General features: G+C 43.4%; 1 protein-coding gene across 8 annotated transcripts in view; it reads right to left on the bottom strand.

The window, feature by feature from the left end:
- Window positions 1-17,161, bottom strand: part of FRMD4A (FERM domain containing 4A) — a 346,975-nt gene that overhangs the window by 83,565 nt on the left and 246,249 nt on the right. For all 8 annotated transcript variants that reach the window (XM_087933907.1, XM_087933909.1, XM_087933906.1 and 5 more), the window contains exons 4-6: window positions 15,299-15,391; window positions 9,632-9,716; window positions 237-293 (exon numbers count right to left, since the gene is read on the bottom strand). In XM_087933907.1, coding sequence (XP_087790033.1) covers window positions 237-293; window positions 9,632-9,716; window positions 15,299-15,391 — 235 coding nt within the window. The remainder of the gene's footprint in view (window positions 1-236; window positions 294-9,631; window positions 9,717-15,298; window positions 15,392-17,161) is intronic.

The following is a 17,161-nucleotide window of genomic DNA, read 5'->3' as shown; positions in this document are numbered from 1 at the left end:
TGAAATAGAATTGATTATGCTATTTTGTCCACTGATCTATCGGCTATAGAAGAGATACAAAATGCTGGGATATCCTCAGCTGATATTTATCTTTCCTGTTTAAAAAGAGAGGCTAAATGGACATGGGAATAATGCCAAAATTAAGATTGCCAGAGAATTGAATCCCATGCAGTGTTAACGTTCATGTTTTCTTGTTTCAACAAAATAACAACTGCAGCAAAATCTACACAACTTACCTGTAGGATGTATGCAGCCAACTCAAACACTACTTCACTGTCAACTTCAATCAGCTCCTTTTGGGAAAAGAGAAATGGAAATCCAGAAAATAAATGTGTCTCTTTATTTAATATCTTACAATAAAGTCTTCCAAAGTACTTTAGAGCAACATGAAACTAGCAGAGGTATTTTATTAATTTATCTAGTTTGGGTTCCCACCAAGGATTTCTGGCATGCAACATGTTTGTTGAACGATATAAGTTGTAGGGAGAAAGGATGTTAGATGCAGATCTCCTGCTACTCTTAAAATATTTGCTGTGCTATTTTTGGAACTGCCTGGACTGGGTTTTATCATCCTGAAGGTTTCCTGCGGTTCACCATCATTCTTTCTCATATATTTCTAAAAATAGCTCCAGTACATGACATGTAGAAATTTAGGAGAAGAAAAATATTCAGGCACTACGGCAGAACATCAAGGATTTCTGCTGGATTTCTGCTTTTCACAGAGTTATTGAAGAAAGAAAACGGAATGGTAGGGGAAGAAAAAAAATGACTATGTGGCCAAATTTTGTTCACATTGATTAGTTAGTCCTGACTGCATCATGCTAAGTAAAACTACGATACTAATACCACAGTATCAATTGCAGAAATTGGATATGTGTAATCTAGCAAAAAGAAGGACTACGGTTGACAGGATAGCAGTGTTCCAGTATTTGAGGGGCTGCCCCAAAGAAGAAGAGGGAGTCAAGCTATTCTCCAAAGCCCCAGAAGGCAGGACAAGAAGCGGCAGATGGAAACCAATCAAGGAGAGAAGCAACCTGGAACTCGGGAGAAATTTCCCAACAGGGAGGACGATGAACGGTTGGAACAGCCTCAGTTCAGAAGTTTGTGGCTGCTCCATCACTGAAGGCTTTTAAGAAGAGACTGGACAGCCACTTATCCGAGATGGTATAGTATAGGGTTTCCTACTTGAGCAGGGGGCTGGACTAGAAGACCTCCAAGGTCCCTTCCAACTATTCTATTCTATTCTATTCTATTCTATTCTATTCTATTCTATTCTATTCCATTCCATTCCATTCCATTCCATTCCATTTTCCTCTCCTCTATTCCTTGTTCTCTTCTCTTCTCTCATTTCTTCTCTTCTATTTCTTATTCTAATCTCTTATTTCTTGTTTTCTATTCTATTCTATTCTATTCTATTCCATTCCATTCCATTCTCCTCTCCTCTATTCCTTGTTCTCTTCTCTTCTCTCATTTCTTCTATTCTATTTCTTATTCTAATCTCTTATTTCTTGTTTTCTATTCTATTCTATTCTATTCTATTCTATTCTATTCTATTCTATTCTATTCTATTCTATTCTATTCTATTCCAGTCTATTCCAGTCTATTTTACTCTACTCTATTTCTTATTCTATTCTCTTACTTATATTCTATTCAACTCTACTCTGCTTTATTTCTCATTCTATTCTCTTATTTCTTATTCTATTCTCTTGGTTCTTATTTCCTATTCTGTTCTGTTTGTTCCTATTCTGTTCTGTTCCTATTCTGTTCTGTTCCGTTCTGTCCTGTCCCATCCCGTCCCGTCCCTATCCCTATCCGTATTCTACTCGACTCGACTCCTATTCCTATTCCATTTTTAGGATATTGTCTCCCACCCAAAATCGTTCCCTGTTTGAAGAGAAGTTTGGTCCGCCTCCAGATTGATGGAGGGGGGAGGACACATGAGTGCTAGGGAGAGGACAGGGAAGGGCAAAGAGGGACATGTAACACAAGCCCATGACATGATGGATGCGCATGCGCATCAGGGACCGAGACTGCAGTAGCAATTGAGGGCAGTGGCTTCACGATGGTTGCGCCATTCGGTGCTGACACTTGCACTTCAAGTGACATCCAGACACGTGTGTGTGTGTGTGTGTGTGTGTGTGTCTGTCTTGGCAAGAGGGCGGAGGGCACATCACAAATGAAAACCCCACCCCTCTTGTACACACAAACAACATTCCATGCACATTCCAGGTGGGCTGGGTTGCATCACAACGTTCCATCCAGGGCCTTCTCATACTTAGCAACACTTTTCACAACTCCCAGGTCTTTTTTTGCCTTCTGTTTCTCTTCTACCCAAAAGATTTCCAGTTTAACCAATGAAAACCAGTGGGAACCAGTGCTTCCCTCCCCACTTTCTGGGCAACTTGGACATTTCATAGCAAAAGTGCCTTTCTTACGACTCTCATCACTAATTCGTGCAGTACGTTATCTATTAATTCACAATTCAAGGCCATTTATTGATTTGCATGCATAGCCTTTCCTTTTAGAGTATGCAGCTAGTCCTTGACTCACAACAGCTCATTGAGTGACATCTGACTGTTTTTCACACTTGCGACCGTTGCAGCATCTCCATGGTCAGAGGGAATCAACATTCAGAGGCACGGAAACTGATTCGTACTTATGATGGTTGCTGTGTTCCCGGGGTCACATGACCCCCTTTTGTGACCTTCCGCCAAGCAAAATCAATGTGGAAGGCAGACTCACTTTACAACCAAGGTGCTAACTTAACACCTGCAGCAATTCACTTAACAACTGTAGCAAGAAAGATAGTAAAAGGGGACGAAGCTCCCTTAACAACCGACTCGCTTAACAACCAACAGGAAATTTGGGCTCTCTTGTGGTCGTAAGTTGAAGGCCACCCGTAATTGAATTTTTAAAAAAATGTTTGGCCTGCTGGCGGCTGACAGAGCTGGCAGCAGAGTCAGACAGTAGTGAGGAGGCTGGGGAGGAACCTGGGCCGGTCCTAGAGGCTGAGGAAGGCTCGGACGAGGACTCTGCATCGGAGGCCGGGATGGGGCCAGGGCAGGCTGGCAGACAGTAGCTGCCTTTGGGTTCGGACAGCAGTGATGCAAGGGAGCTTCTGGAGCCGGTTCCCAGCCTGCGCACGTGCAGAGCAGCCATAAAGGAAGGCACAATTAAGAACTCAGGCTCAACATGGGAGTAAGGCCACAGGTGGATGATGAATGCCCCCTCCCATAAGGATTAAAAGAGGAGCAAAAGGGGAGGGGGCTTTTGCAGGAAACAACTCGCTCCTTCGTCCATTCGTTCCAGCTTCGTGTCTGTGTAACGCAACCCTTCCTTGTCAGCACTGAGTGTGGAATTTTACCAGCAGCGTTCCAGGATTGATAAAGGTCTGAACTCATTGGGTACCTTTGCAAGACTGTTTGCCAAGCTGTTGGCTGACTGTCAATGAAATAAACTCACATTATTCATGGAATAAAAGAGGTTTTTTGCTGGGATTCAGAATTGAATTAGTGCTTTTGGGGGAGGCCTACGACAGAACACCGAGTTCCAATTAATTCGGGAAAAGAACTTCCCTCGAATACTTCACTAACCTTTCCTATTGAAACTTTAGACAGAAACGTGTATGTGTGTGTATGTGTGATACAACATGAAATCAAAATTTAGATGATTGCAATCGCGTATTCCTTTGGAGAAATCTGCAGGGAGAGTCCAAAAAGCAACGATGAAGGTTGGGAACCTGCCGTTGAAGGCTTGCGCTTTTCCCTATAGTTGTGTTGCATAACCAAAACACGTTTTAAAAAGTTGACACCTGCCCTCCTGCCCTTTTAACCCTCCCATGGATGACTCTGCATGCCCTTAAAATGAAGGACACACCTCAAATTCACGAGCCGTGAAGTTTGCTCTTCACAAAGGAGAACAAAGTAAACTTTTGTCCTGTTTAAAGTGTTTCCTGCTGCATTAAACTACCAGATTAAAACAAAACTCAAGTCTTCGATCCTTTTTCACTGCAGTTAAGCCGGTCTGTTCCACCCTTCTCCACCCCCGAGGAGGGTGTTGCTTTCTTTATTAGTACAATTCTTCTACCTGAAATATTTATTACTCAGGAAGTACACCCAGGGTGTACAATAAAATTGCAGAAGGTACTGGTTAAAGGAAGCGTGTGCTTTCTGTGGAAAACAAGAGGAGGAGACCACGACAGACCTTCTCAAATACGACTTGAGATTTCATCCGTGGTTACTCAGAAAGAAAATAAAAAACGTAGTTTGGGACTTCCTTGTCTAAAACTACTTAAGTAAGGTGCTACTAACAAAGCCTGCTGGCTGGGGGATTCTGGGAGCTGAAGTCCACTCGTCTTCAAGGTGCTGAGGTGGAAGAAAACCCAATCCTTGGGGTGCTACCATCAAAGATAAAAACACAAGCCAGCGCTTTCATGGCTTTGCATGAGGCCACCTAATTTCCTCCTTCAAAACTAGAAATAAAACCCAACCCCAGCTTTTTCATGGGGTTACTTTCACAGAAGGTTCCTGGGAGCTTCTACATTTAATCTTGAACAATTGCAGAAGGCAATTTGACTTGGAACAGCTTCCATCCTGCTAGGAGAACTTTAAAGCTACCAAACATTCACAGCTGCCCATCCCAGATCCTTGGGAAAGACTTGATAGATGGGATAAAAAGGCCAAACCCAACTTGAACATCTGGGTGACTATGCAATGAATGACTAATGATAATAATGATAATAACAATGCTGGCAACAACCCGTATCAACCATCAGCACCAGTCACTGGTATTTGTGATACATTTTTAAATGTTCAGTTGATGGAGTATCATGTTTAATGAATAAAAGAGATAATGATAATAATAATAATAATAATAATAATAATAATAATAATAATAATAATAATAATAGTAATAGTAATAATAATAATAATTTTAAAATAATAATAATCAGTGGGTGCAGCAAAATTTCACAAACTGACTACTTAAAATGCCATAACTGAGTGGCTAAACTCATTCGCTGGAAACTGCGCCAAAAGTTTGGATTTGAGTCTAGTAACAGCTACTGGGACCATCAGGTTGAGAAGGTTCTGAAGAATGAAAAAGTCAAGAACTTGTGGGACTTCAGAATTCAGACTGACAGGTATTTGGCCCACACCACACCTGACATAACAATAGTTGAAAAGAAAAAGCGTTGGTTCACTGACATTGCAATACCTGGAGATGCACAAATTGTAGACACACAGAAAGAAAAAAATGACAAAGTATCGGGACTTACAAATCGAAGTTGAGCGACTTTGGAAGAAGAAATGGTGTGTGATCCGAATTGTGATTGGAGCCCTTGGAGCAACACCACCTAAAGGGCTGCCTCGCTATTTGGAAATCCTGAATTTATCAGACTTGAATACCTGATTCTACAAAACACCACCCTACTTGGAACAGCTTATATCCTCCGATGCTACCTGAGCAATTCCTAGGTCCTTATTTAGGACTCGAGCTGTTGAGCTACCAACCAGCCCCAAAGGCTGTGAATCTCACTGATGATGTAATAATAATAATAATAATAATAATATAACAACAACAACAATAAGCTGCTGCAAGAAGATTGTGCAAACTGACTACAAGCAGTGGCATGACAAAGTAGCAACAATGGTGCATTGGAAGATCTGCAAGAAACAACGTTTGCCTGTAAGCAAGAACTGGTGGGACCATAAAATAGAAAAAGGTCATAGAAAATGAAGACGTTAAATTGCTCTGGGACTTCAGAATCCAGACAGGCAGGCACCTGCTCACATAACACCCCAGACTTAACAGTCGATAAGAAAGAAAGAAAAGAGACAAAAAAAGTCTGAATAGTGGACGTCGCAATGCCTGGAAACTGCAGAAGAGAAGAGAAAGAACTGGAGAAGATAACAAAAAACAAAGAGCTACAAATAGAAATAGAAGGATGGCGGCAAAGACAAGCAAGGGTGGTACCATAGGCGCCTTGGGTACAGTCCCCAAACAACTGGAGCATCACATGAATACCGTTGGCATTGACTAATTTGCCATCAGTCAATTGCAGGAGGCAGCTTTGCTTGGAACAGCTTCCATCCTGCGGTGATCTTGGTAACACTATCAAACATCCAGATTTCCCTATCCCGGGTCCTTTGGAAGGACTCGAGAGGCAGACAAAAACGCCAAACCCAGCCTGAACATCTGGCGGACTGTGCAATGATGAATCATAATAGTAATAACAATAAGAATAACAACCACAACCACAACAAGCATTTCTATTCAGGTTAAGAGAGTTCAAACCACCTAATGCCTTCTATTAGTAATCCCTAAAAATGACCCTCTAAAAAGAACCCAATTCCTTCTCCCCTTCTGGCTAAGGATTGCATCCGAAAACAGCTTCCTCTAGGCAGGGAGTCCACGAGAAGAGGTCTCCCATTTGAACCTGGGGATTTGCATTCACCCTTTAGGAAAACCCCTCTCTCTCTTTCTCTCTCCATTTCTTTCTGCCTCAAAGCAGCAGCAGAATTCTGATTCCTGTCACTCCGAGGAGGCCTAAACCCAGGCGAAGAAGAAGAAGAAGAAGAAGAAGAAGAAGAAGAAGAAGAAGAAGAAGAAGAAGAAGAAGAAGAAGAAGAAGAAGAAGAAGAAGAAGAAGAAGAAGAAGAAGAAGAAGAAGAAGAAGAAGAAGAAGAAAACACACCAAACCTCATATTATTAATTAGTGCTGGAGGCAGAATTAATGAATGTAAAACAAGGCCGCCTATTCAAGAGATAGCTTGGGAGAAGGAAAAGGGGACAGTTCCACAGTCTAGTCAGGGCACGGAGTAAAGAAACCCCTCCTCCGTCCTGTCGTCCCCCCCCACAGACGCAGACGTGCCAGGGGTCAAGGAAGCAAGTAAATAATCAATTTCAGCTAAGCCTCCCCTCTCCAGCTCCTGGTAGATGACAAGAGTTTCAAAAACTTTTCTCTGTCCTGTCCTGTTGCATTTGGAAGCAGATTCCCCCCTTTTTTAAAAAAATAATATTTTTATTATGCATTTTCCTTTATAATACATCATATTTTCAATTATACATCAACAATCCATCTCTTTCCTTCTCCTTCCCTGCCTTCCCTTCTCCCCTCCACTCCCCTCCTCCTCTCTCTCTCCTCCTCTCGCCTCTCCTCGTATTTTCAATTTTGCATTGAGAGTCTATCATCTCTTTCTCTGTCTTCCCTTCTCCTTCTCTCCCTCTCTCCTTCTCCTCTCTCTCCTTCCCTCTCCTTCCTCTCTCCTCTCATGTTTTCAATTCTGCAGGACAGCTATGTCTTTCTGTCTCTTCCTTCTCCTTCTCTCCCTTCCTCTCCTTCCTCTCCCTCCCTCTCTCTCTCCTACCTCCCTCTCCTCCTCTCTCCTCTCTCTCTCCTCTCATGTTTTCAATTCTGCACGGACAGTCTATGTCTTTCTGTCTCTTCCCTTCTCCTTCTCTCCCTTCCCTTCTCCCCTCCACTTCCCTCTTTTCTCTCTTTCTTTCTCCTCTCCTCTCCGCCTCCACTTCCCTCTCCTTCCCTCTCCTTGAAAGCAGATTCCTAGATACGTGTTCCAAGATTTTGTTGAGGACAGATTGAGCTGTAGCAGAGAGGAATGGAGAAAGTTCCAAACTAGTTTAGAGAAAAGAAGAACTGGGGTGAAGTGATACCCCCCACCCCCCGCTTCCCTCCAGGGACACGATCCACTTTGAAGAGCTGCCACAGGGTCCAGCTACTCTCCAAAGCACCTGAAGGCAGGACAAGAAACAATGGATGGAACAATGGGTGAGGGGTTGGACTAGATGGCCTACAAGGCCCCTTCCAACTCTATTCTATTCTATTCTATTCTATTCTATTCTATTCTATTCTATTCTATTCTATTCTATTCTATTCTGTTCTGTTCTGTTCTGTTCTATTATATTCTGTTCTCTGTTCTGTTCTGTTCTGTTCTCTTCTCTTCTCTTCTCTTCTATTTTATTTTATTCTCTTCTCTTCTTTCAAACAGCTCTACTACCCCCAATTCAATAGCCTTACAATCCATGTGGGCTTCCAAGGACTGATTGCAGTTAGCTTCTGGTCAACACTAGCCAAGATCAGCTCTTTGCTGCCACCTGCTGAGTTCCCCCAAATTTAGTTGTGTCAAAACATGCTAGATTAAGCCAAGAGTAGGCATTGCTAACTTAACACATGGTGGAAGCCTCTTGTATTAAGCCATCTGAAAATCAACTCAACTCAACTCAACCATCTTCATTATGGCTGTAAAACAGCAGGGCACAATTTCCTGTTTTTGACATTGTTTCTTTCCCCCGCCTCAAGGTTAACGTATTGTGTGAATCCAACCATTTCATTCATCCACAGAGAAGTAGAGTTTCAGACTTTTAGGAAATACCTTATTTCTACTTGTAGTCCAGGAAACTCTTGGTCTGCCAATGCGTTACATAACTCTCTGCATTTTGGGAGGGTTTCCTTTTAAGTTTTCCTCCCCTCTCTTTTCCTCCCCCAACCCCCCCCACCATAAATGTTTGGATGGGAATAATGTCCTCAGCATTACAGAGCGATCATCTACGTCATCTGTGTCTATCTCATCTGTCTGTCTGTCTGTCTGTCTGTCTCTATTATCTATCTATCTATCTATCTATCTATCTATCTATCTATCTATCTATCTATACATCCATCCATCCATCCATCCATCCATCTATCTATCTTTCTAAAATTCTATCCCTCTATCATCTATCCACCCATCTCTCTCATCGGTATCTATTTCATCTGTCTGTCTGTCTGTCTGTCTGTCTGTCTGTCTTTCTTTCTTTCTTTCTTTCTTTCTTTCTTTCTTTCTTTCTTTCTTTCTTTCTTTCTTTCTTTCTTTCTTTCTAAAATTCTATCCCTCTATCATCTATCCACTCATCTCTCTCATCTCTCTCTCTCATCGGTATCTATTTCATCTATCTGTCTGTCTGTTTATATTCTATCTATCTATCTATCTATCTATCTATCTATCTATCCATCCATCCATCCATCCATCCATCCATCCATCGCTATCATCTCTCGCTCTCTCATCTGTGTCTATCTCATCTATCTGTCTGTCTGTCTCTTATCCATCCATCCATCCATCCATCCATCCATCCATCCATGTTTTACTTTTAGTGTTTTAATTGTTGCTTGGGAACCGCCCAGAGTTTGAGATAAGATGAGTGGCTATATAATGTTTTTCCTTAAAAAACGAAGCGAAATAAATAATGGCTGGGTCTCTGTGTGTTTGGTTCCTTGGAAGTCTTTTCCGAGACCGTTTGGTTGTAAGTGCGAAAAATGGTCATACGTCACTTTTTTCAGTGCTGTCTTCATTTTGAACTTTGACTTGGTTACATGGGTCATGTGAACATGGCTAGGATCCAGTACTCCTAAGCATGAGGTTGGACTAGAAGACCTCCAAGGTGTCTTCCAACTCTGTCATTCTATTCTATTCTATTCTATTCTATTCTATTCTATTCTATTCTATTCTATTCTATTCTATTCTATTCTATTCTATTCTATTCCATTCCATTCCATTCCATTCCGCCAGAGGAGACCAAGTTTGATCTCAACCGTTGCAATCAAAGGAAGCAGCAGCAGAAGAAATAACCCAGGACTTGCCTTGTAAATACAGGACTTGGCGTTCAGGAAAAACAGTTCAATGGTCGCATTATCCTTCAGGTAAGAAATGCTCTCAATGTAGAACCTAGAAACCAAAACAGACAAGTCAAATCGGCTCAGAAAAAGAAACAGGGCAGATAAATAGCTACAGGAGCCTTGACTCAATTTGTTTGCATCGGGATGCGAGGAAACGCAGCTCAGCTGAGCCTTCGGGCTGAAGGAGGAGATCGAGAGAGAAAAAAATCCCTTTTTCTTTTGGTGATTGTGTGATGACTTTCGGCAAGATTTGTGGGTCCCTGAAGAGGCTGTCATTCAGCCTAGCAGATCCGGCCGACACGACAGGCATTAAGGGCTTGTTTTATTTCACAGACGGATCGATAGCTCCATAAATATTTTAGGCTGGGCTTGTTTACTTTCTACCCAGCGGTGGTCCCTCATATTTGCACCGCTGGGCGGGAGGGATCCCTAACGTGGGAAATATCGGCTTTTTCTAAGAGCTTTGTGGGAAGAACGAAGGAGGGACAATAGATGGGCGTTGGTTGAACAAGAACAGAATTAGATTTGCCTTTTTCGTTTTTTACTGGGGTGTTGAGTGGATCAACGGCGGCATGTTGTAGGGTGAACCTGGATCAGAGGGACTGAACACTGGGGAGAGCCAACCCCACTCCCTTCTAGCACTGATGATGATCCCTAGTTGGGTCATGAACTGTCTGCAAGAAAATTACCCAGCTCAGAGAGCATCAAGGAAGCCACGGTATTCTTCCTCCTCCTCCTCCTCCTCCTGTCTGCAAATCCCACCCCTTCTACAATTGTTAATGTTAGTTGGATAATGAAACATCTGCAAGCAACTGCCAAGGACCAGCCTTTTGGGGAAGCACAGCAGCCCAGTGGCAAGCCAACATGGTTTCCCAGCATTGCGATAACCTCCCTGGACTACGAAGTCCAGGTGGTCCTCAGCTTATGACCACAACTGAGCCCAACATTTCTGTTGCTAAGCGAGGCAGTGCTTAAAGGAGTTCTGCCCCATGTTTCTGGCCACAGGTTGTTTAAGTGAATCACCCACAGTTGCAAAGTTAGTCACACGGTCGTAATGTGAATCTGGCTTCCCAAGGTCGTAAAATGGGATCCCATGATCCATGGGACACCGCCACCGTCATAAATGCGAGTCCGTGGCCAAGTGCCCGAATGGTGATCACGTGACCAAGGGGATGGTGCAACCCGTCACAAGTGCGAAAAATGGTCAAAAGACACTTGTGACTTCAGGCGGTCACTCAATGAGTTTGTTGTAAATCAGAGATTACCTGTATCATCATCTTTTAATGACCCCCATAATCCCTTGTGGGATGAAGTCTCGGCAATTGAATGGAGCTGAGTGTTTATTGGCCGGATGCCTTTCCTGTCGCCAGTGTGGAGTAACGTGTCAGGATTCCAGCAGTTATGCCAATTAAATCCTGAGTCTCGAGCCAAACTTCCAAAACTTCAAAAGGATTTATTGGGAGCTAACATATCCGGCACTGCCTGGGTGCAGCCGACTCTGAGGCACATCATTCCTTGTCACCCTTGACCCTGGTTTTCCCCCCACCCCTTGGGTGTATCATAATTCATATTCTCCAATGGGACACATCCATAACCCAGAGTCATCAGTCAGGCTCTCCAGGTAGAATTATGCATGGCAGACACTTCGGTCACTTATTTACTATCTTTGAAAACATTTATGGAATGCAGTTTCCATTTCCAAGCTGCTACAGTGCTCTTTCAAACTCCTTCTCCCCCCCGCCTCCCTTCCGGTTGGCAACTCTAAAAAGACCAGAGAAATATTTCATGAGTTGACATTAAGGTATTAAAGGAAGAGCCCACAAGTCTTTCCCAAGGTGTCTCTGAATACTTTCTGATTTGTTTTCTTCTTCTGACTCTTGCAATCTTTAATCTACCGACCAACCTTTCTCACAACATCGGATTCATCTCCGTTGCGTAGCTTGATTTAAACCTTGGGCTCTTGCTAAAAGGTTTGGAAAATTCTCATTACTTTAATGCGTGTTTGATCTTCTTAACCAACGGTAGGCTGTTAACGTCCCCGCTTTTCTTGATTAAGAACCCCGATCGATAAGAACACGGTCGATCTACAAACACGGGCTGGTAGGATTGCTTCACACTGCAGGACTTCAGCTGAAAATTGCTAATTTATATAATAAATGGGACTGTCCCAAAATCCCATCTCCCTCCCGATGTGCTTCATCACATCGATGGAAATAAAGCGTCCCCTTGGAACATCCATCCTCCCACTGAGATGTTTCTTAAAGCACTTCTTGCAATATTTATCTCACTAACAACCCTCCGCAAAAGAAGGGAGGCAGAACAATTTGAATTAAAACATTTTTTGGGGAACAATCGGTGGCCTGGATGACATCCCGAATGGAGAGAGAAGAGGTTTTAGTTACGCTGTCTAAGGATTATGGGGAACGTGAGCTGAATATGGAAAAGCAAAGACTGTATGTAGGTTAGTCCACTCTATTTTGTTCCCTGGAGCTACCTGCAGTTGTGAGAATGGGGCCTATGAGAGCTGTGGTAGCGCAGTGGTGAGAATGCAGTATTGCAGGCTAATTCTGCCAACTGCCAGGAGTTTGATCAAGGATGACTCAGCCTCCTGTCCTTCCAAGGTGGGTAAAATGAGGAGCCAGATTTTGGTGGGGCAAGAGGCTGACTCTACCACTTAGGGGGAGCTGCAAAGCACTGTGAACGGTATGTAAGTGGTTTTGCTATTGCAATATTTTCCTTCCTTCCTTCCTTCCTTCCTTCCTTCCTTCCTTCCTCTCTCCCTCCCTCCCTCCCTTCCTCTCTCTCTCCCTCCCTCCCTCCCTCCCTCCCTTCCTTCCTTCCTTCCTTCCTTCCTCTCTCCCTCCCTTCCTCTCTCCTCTCCCTCCCTCCCTTCCTTCCTTCCTTCCTTCCTTCCTTCCTTCTTTCCTTCCTCTCTCCCTTCCTTTCTCCTTCCTTCCTTCCTTCCTTCCTTCCTTCCTTCCTCCTCTCTCTTCCTTCCTTCCTTCCTTCCTCTCTTTCCTTTCCTTCCTTCCTTCCCTCCCTCTCCCTTCTCTCCTTCCTTCCTTCCCTTCCTTCCTTCCTTCCTTCCTCTCCTTCCTTCCCTCCTTCCTTCCTCTCTCTCTTCCTTTCCTTCCTTCCTTCCTTCCTTCCTTCCTTCCTTCCTTCCTCCCTCCTTCTTTCCTTCCTCTCTCTTCCTTTTCCTTCCTTCCTTCCCTCCCTCCCTCCTCTCCTTCCTTCCTTCCTTCCTTCCTTCCTTCCTCTCCCTTCCTTCCTCCTTCCTTCCTCTCTCTCTTCCTTTCCTTCCTTCTTTCCTTCCTTCCTTCCTTCCTTCCTTCCTTCCTTCCTTCCTTCCTCCCTCCTTCTTTCCTTCTCTCTCCTTCCTTTTCCTCCTTCCTTCCTCTCTCCTTCTTCCTTCCTTCCTTCCTTCCTTCCTTCCTTCCTTCCTTCCTTTCCTTCCTTCCTTCCTTCCTTCCTTCCTTCCTTCCTTCCTTCCTTCCTTCCTTCCTTCCTTCCTTCCTTCCTCTCTCCTTCCTTCCTTCCTTCCTTCCTCTCTCTTCCTTTTCCTTCTTTCCTTCCTTCCTTCCTTCCTTCCTTCCTTCCTTCCTTCCTTCCTTCCTTCCTTCCTTCCTCTTCCTTCCTTTTCCCTTTCCTCTTTCCCTCCTCTTGAGCCATGCTGGCGCAGTGGTGAGAGTGCAGCATGGCAGGCTAACTCTGCCCACTGCCAGCAGCTCTATCCTGACTGGCTCAAGGTTGACTCCATCCTTCCGAGGTTGGTAAAACAAGGACTCAACAGTGTTGGGAGGAGCAAGCGGCTGACTCTGTAAACCGCTTAGAGAGGGTTGCAAAGCACTGTGAAGTGGTATATAAGCCTAAGTGCTATTGCTATTTAAAAAGCAAGGCGGGAAGAAAACCAACTCAACTGAGCTGTGACTCTGGGGAAGGTGCCTGCGTATTCCTTGGACCAGGGGTCTCCAACCTTGGCAACTTTTAGGACTTGTGGATTTCAACTCCCAGAGTTCCTCAGCCAGGCCTGGGAGTTGAAGCCCACAAGTCTTAAAGTTGCCATGGTTGGAGACCCCTGCCTTGGGCAGCAAAGGTGGCTAACTAGCAAGTATTGGAGCACAATTCACTGGAAGGCAAAAAATAAAATAAAATAAAAATCACAAAACTGCATCTGACTTATTTTGGCCACCTCATGTGGGGGAATTCACTGGAGAAAGCAATTATGCTCGGAAAAGTTAGCGGTGAAAGGAAAACAGGCCGCCAAAGGACACAAGTGGCTGGACACGGTCAAAGCCGACACCAGCCAGAGCAGAGAACAACACAAAACAGTGTGCAAGATCAGAAAACGTGGCCTACACACAAGGACTGAAAGAAAACCCGCACCTTGTTTTGAGAAAGAGCCTCGATGCCAATTTCCTAAAAGGAATCATTACGCGTGAAGAGCGAATTTTCTCCAATTATGCAGGGTGTGGCTAACGATAAAAGAAGATAATGATGTATAGAGGGAAGCATAAATGAAAAATGGATGCTCCTCTTTGTGGATTTACCAGCAGCATTCAATATTGTCCAGTCTGAAGGCAGAAGACTGGATGAGGTGGGCTAGGATAGCAAGGAAGAAGTGACTAAAATGTTCTTCCTTGCGTGAGAATATATGGATGCTGAGTGAAAGAAAGAAAAACGCTTCCAAAAAACGGGAGAGGGCAGCATTGCACTTCGTAAGTTTCTGAGATTCTGAAAACCATCCAATTTCCAGAAATAAAAACCAGGAAATTATTGCAAAAAAAGGAAAGAGAAGAGAAGAGAAAAGAAGGAATTGGAATGGAAGAGAAGAGAGAAGGAATGGAAGAGAAGAGCAGAGAGGAGAGGAGAGAAGGAATGGGAATGGAAGAGAAGAGAGAAGAAGAGAAGAAATAGGAATGGGAATGGAAGAGAAGAGAAAAGAGAAGGAATGGGAATAGGAATAGAAGAGAAGAGAGAAGAAAAGAGAAGGAAAGCAAATGGAAGGAAGAGAAGAGAAGAGAAGAGAAGAGAAGAAAAATTGGTATAACACTTTCTCCTTCCCCCCTTTTCTGTCATTAGCTTTTCTTAAAACGTTGGGCGAAGTTCAAATGATGGAGATTTACTGAAGATTTCTACTATTTGTTTAAAACCGCCAACATATCAGATTTCTTCCAAGGTTAGGCAATTTGATACCTGCCAAATATTTTGGAACACAGTTCCTCGCTTCTGCCACGTTGGGTGTTAAAGAAATATCGCTAAGCCTTATGGCACTTTTGATGCAAAATATAAAGACATTTAAAACAACCAGTCCCTTTTAACAATTTAAACAATGACAGTTAACAGACGAATAGGGGTAGATGCAAGCATTTTGTAGTGACTCATCAGTACCTACATTACAACAACATGGCTAAAACCAGTCTCAAATATAAGAAAAATATAAGATTTTTTTTTTATAAGAAACAGATAAAGCCCGTGAATGACTTTTGTGATGACTTTCTGAATCCTAGTTGGTAGTCAACATCTGGTGTTCAATGAGGTCTCAGGGCAATAGATGAAATAATAAAATCCACGAGTAAGATAAAATAGATTCATTTGGAAAGATGACTTGCCAAAAAGCCTCATCCTCACCTGACACAGAAGTACAAAACAACCAATCCAGATTTTTTGGGGAAATCATGTTCCAGCACTCGGCGGTCCAGCTGAAGCCAATTCAAATGGCCCCTGGTTAAACAACAGAGAGAGAGAGAGAGAGAGGAAAGGGGATTAGAACATTGAACCATTGTATGTCGTTGCATTGCATTGACCAGAGTCACCTTATAGGGAAGCGGGAGCAGCATAAAAATTGAATGAATGAATTAGTCAATCAGTTGTGTTACTTCTACAGGAACTTAACATTACCTGGTTCTTTCCTCCACTAATTTTAAGCCTTTGGTTTAAAAACTAAACCAAATATTAAATTAATTAATTAAACCTTCTGAGGGAGGTTAGATTGAGAGACAGTGACTGACCCAAAGCTGGTGAGATGTCTCCTTGAAGGAGAACCTCAACTGGGGTCTCCTTAGACTTCATCAAACACCTCAGTTGTGACTGTTCACTGCCTCTCTAACAAACATGTCATCCAGTTCAGCTTCCCTAGCCTAAACATTTCCAGGTATGTGGGACTCCAACTCCCATGCTTCTTAGACACCGGGGTTAAGAGCCATGGGAGTTGAAGATCAACACATCTGAGGGCAAGGAAAATGGGCTTGCAACGGGCAAGCATAAGAACTTCAACAAAAATGCCGTCACAGGGCACTTGTGGGATAAATATTGTGTAGACCCGTTGGAGGTGGCTGTGGTATCACTTCAAGCTCAGATGTTTAACACAGAAAATTCAACCTGTCAAGGCAAAAACTGGAGACTGAGAAGGAAAAATATGGTCAGGAGAAGAGATAAGAGCCAAGGAGTCCTTCCTTGGCTGTCCTAACCACCCTTTGTGGGAGGTGATAATTGAAAGTCTGTCGGTCTTATTTATTAAACACAGTTAATGTCAGGAGTTTACACAAGGCCTGGAAGATTCCTCCCCAGGCTAAAACATGGCCAAACAATGTCTCAGACATTTTATTTGCCACCCAGTATGTCTGGAACAGCCTTGCAAATAAACTCTGTCAAACTGGCTTTCGCGAGCTTTGGGAAAACACAGCTGCTCCTCTCTGACATGCTAGTTCACACTCAGAGTAAGCAGCAGTTACTATGGGCTGCGCCTGGAGGTGTTATCTGGGGCCATTTCCTTGGATTAAGCTGGAAGTAGTTGCTGGATTGCATAGAGGGGTAGGAGGGTCCTCGACTTTTGACGTCTCGAGACCCTTCCCACCACCAAAGACACTGGACCTCGCCACTCTGACCACAATAATACTCCTACTTTGGCTCAAAAAGACAGTTATCTGTTTGCAGATATTGGGCGTTTTATCAATTATGATCAATTTTACAACTTAAAAAAAAAAACACCTAACCCTAACCTTGACAATTATCCTGTTAATGCAAACTACCAAGCGGGAGGAATAACTAGAGCTGAAACAAATTCACAAAAGAGAGAGGATCTTCTTGTAAGCTCAAACAAAAAAATATGAACGAATAATGAGAGAAAGAGAAAGACCCACAAGGAGAGAGAGAGAGAGAGAGCGATAAATAAAATAATAGAGTTGGAAGGGAGCTTTGAGGTCATCGAGTCCAACCCCCTGCCCAAAAAGGAAAAAAAATGGTTGTCCGATCTCTTAGAAACTTCCAGTGTTGGAACACCCAGAACTTCTAGAAGGAAGTCATTCCACCGATTTCATTGTTCTAAGACAGGGGCCTTCAAACTTGACAGCTTTAAGAATGGTGGACTTCAACTCCCAGAATTCCTCCTCCAGACAAGTTAGCTCAGGAGTTCTGGGAGTTGGAAGTCCACCAGTCTTAAAGCTGCCAAGTTTGAAGGCCCTTGCTCTAATAGCAAGCAAGATTATTTGATTT

Source organism: Pseudonaja textilis, chromosome 5, assembly GCF_049901715.1.
Source record: "Pseudonaja textilis isolate UNSWEBS1 chromosome 5, rPseTex1.2, whole genome shotgun sequence".
In the NCBI taxonomy this organism is placed as follows: domain Eukaryota; kingdom Metazoa; phylum Chordata; class Lepidosauria; order Squamata; family Elapidae; genus Pseudonaja; species Pseudonaja textilis.
Note: the sequence above shows the minus strand (reverse complement) of the source record. Positions and strands in the feature narration are given on the sequence as shown.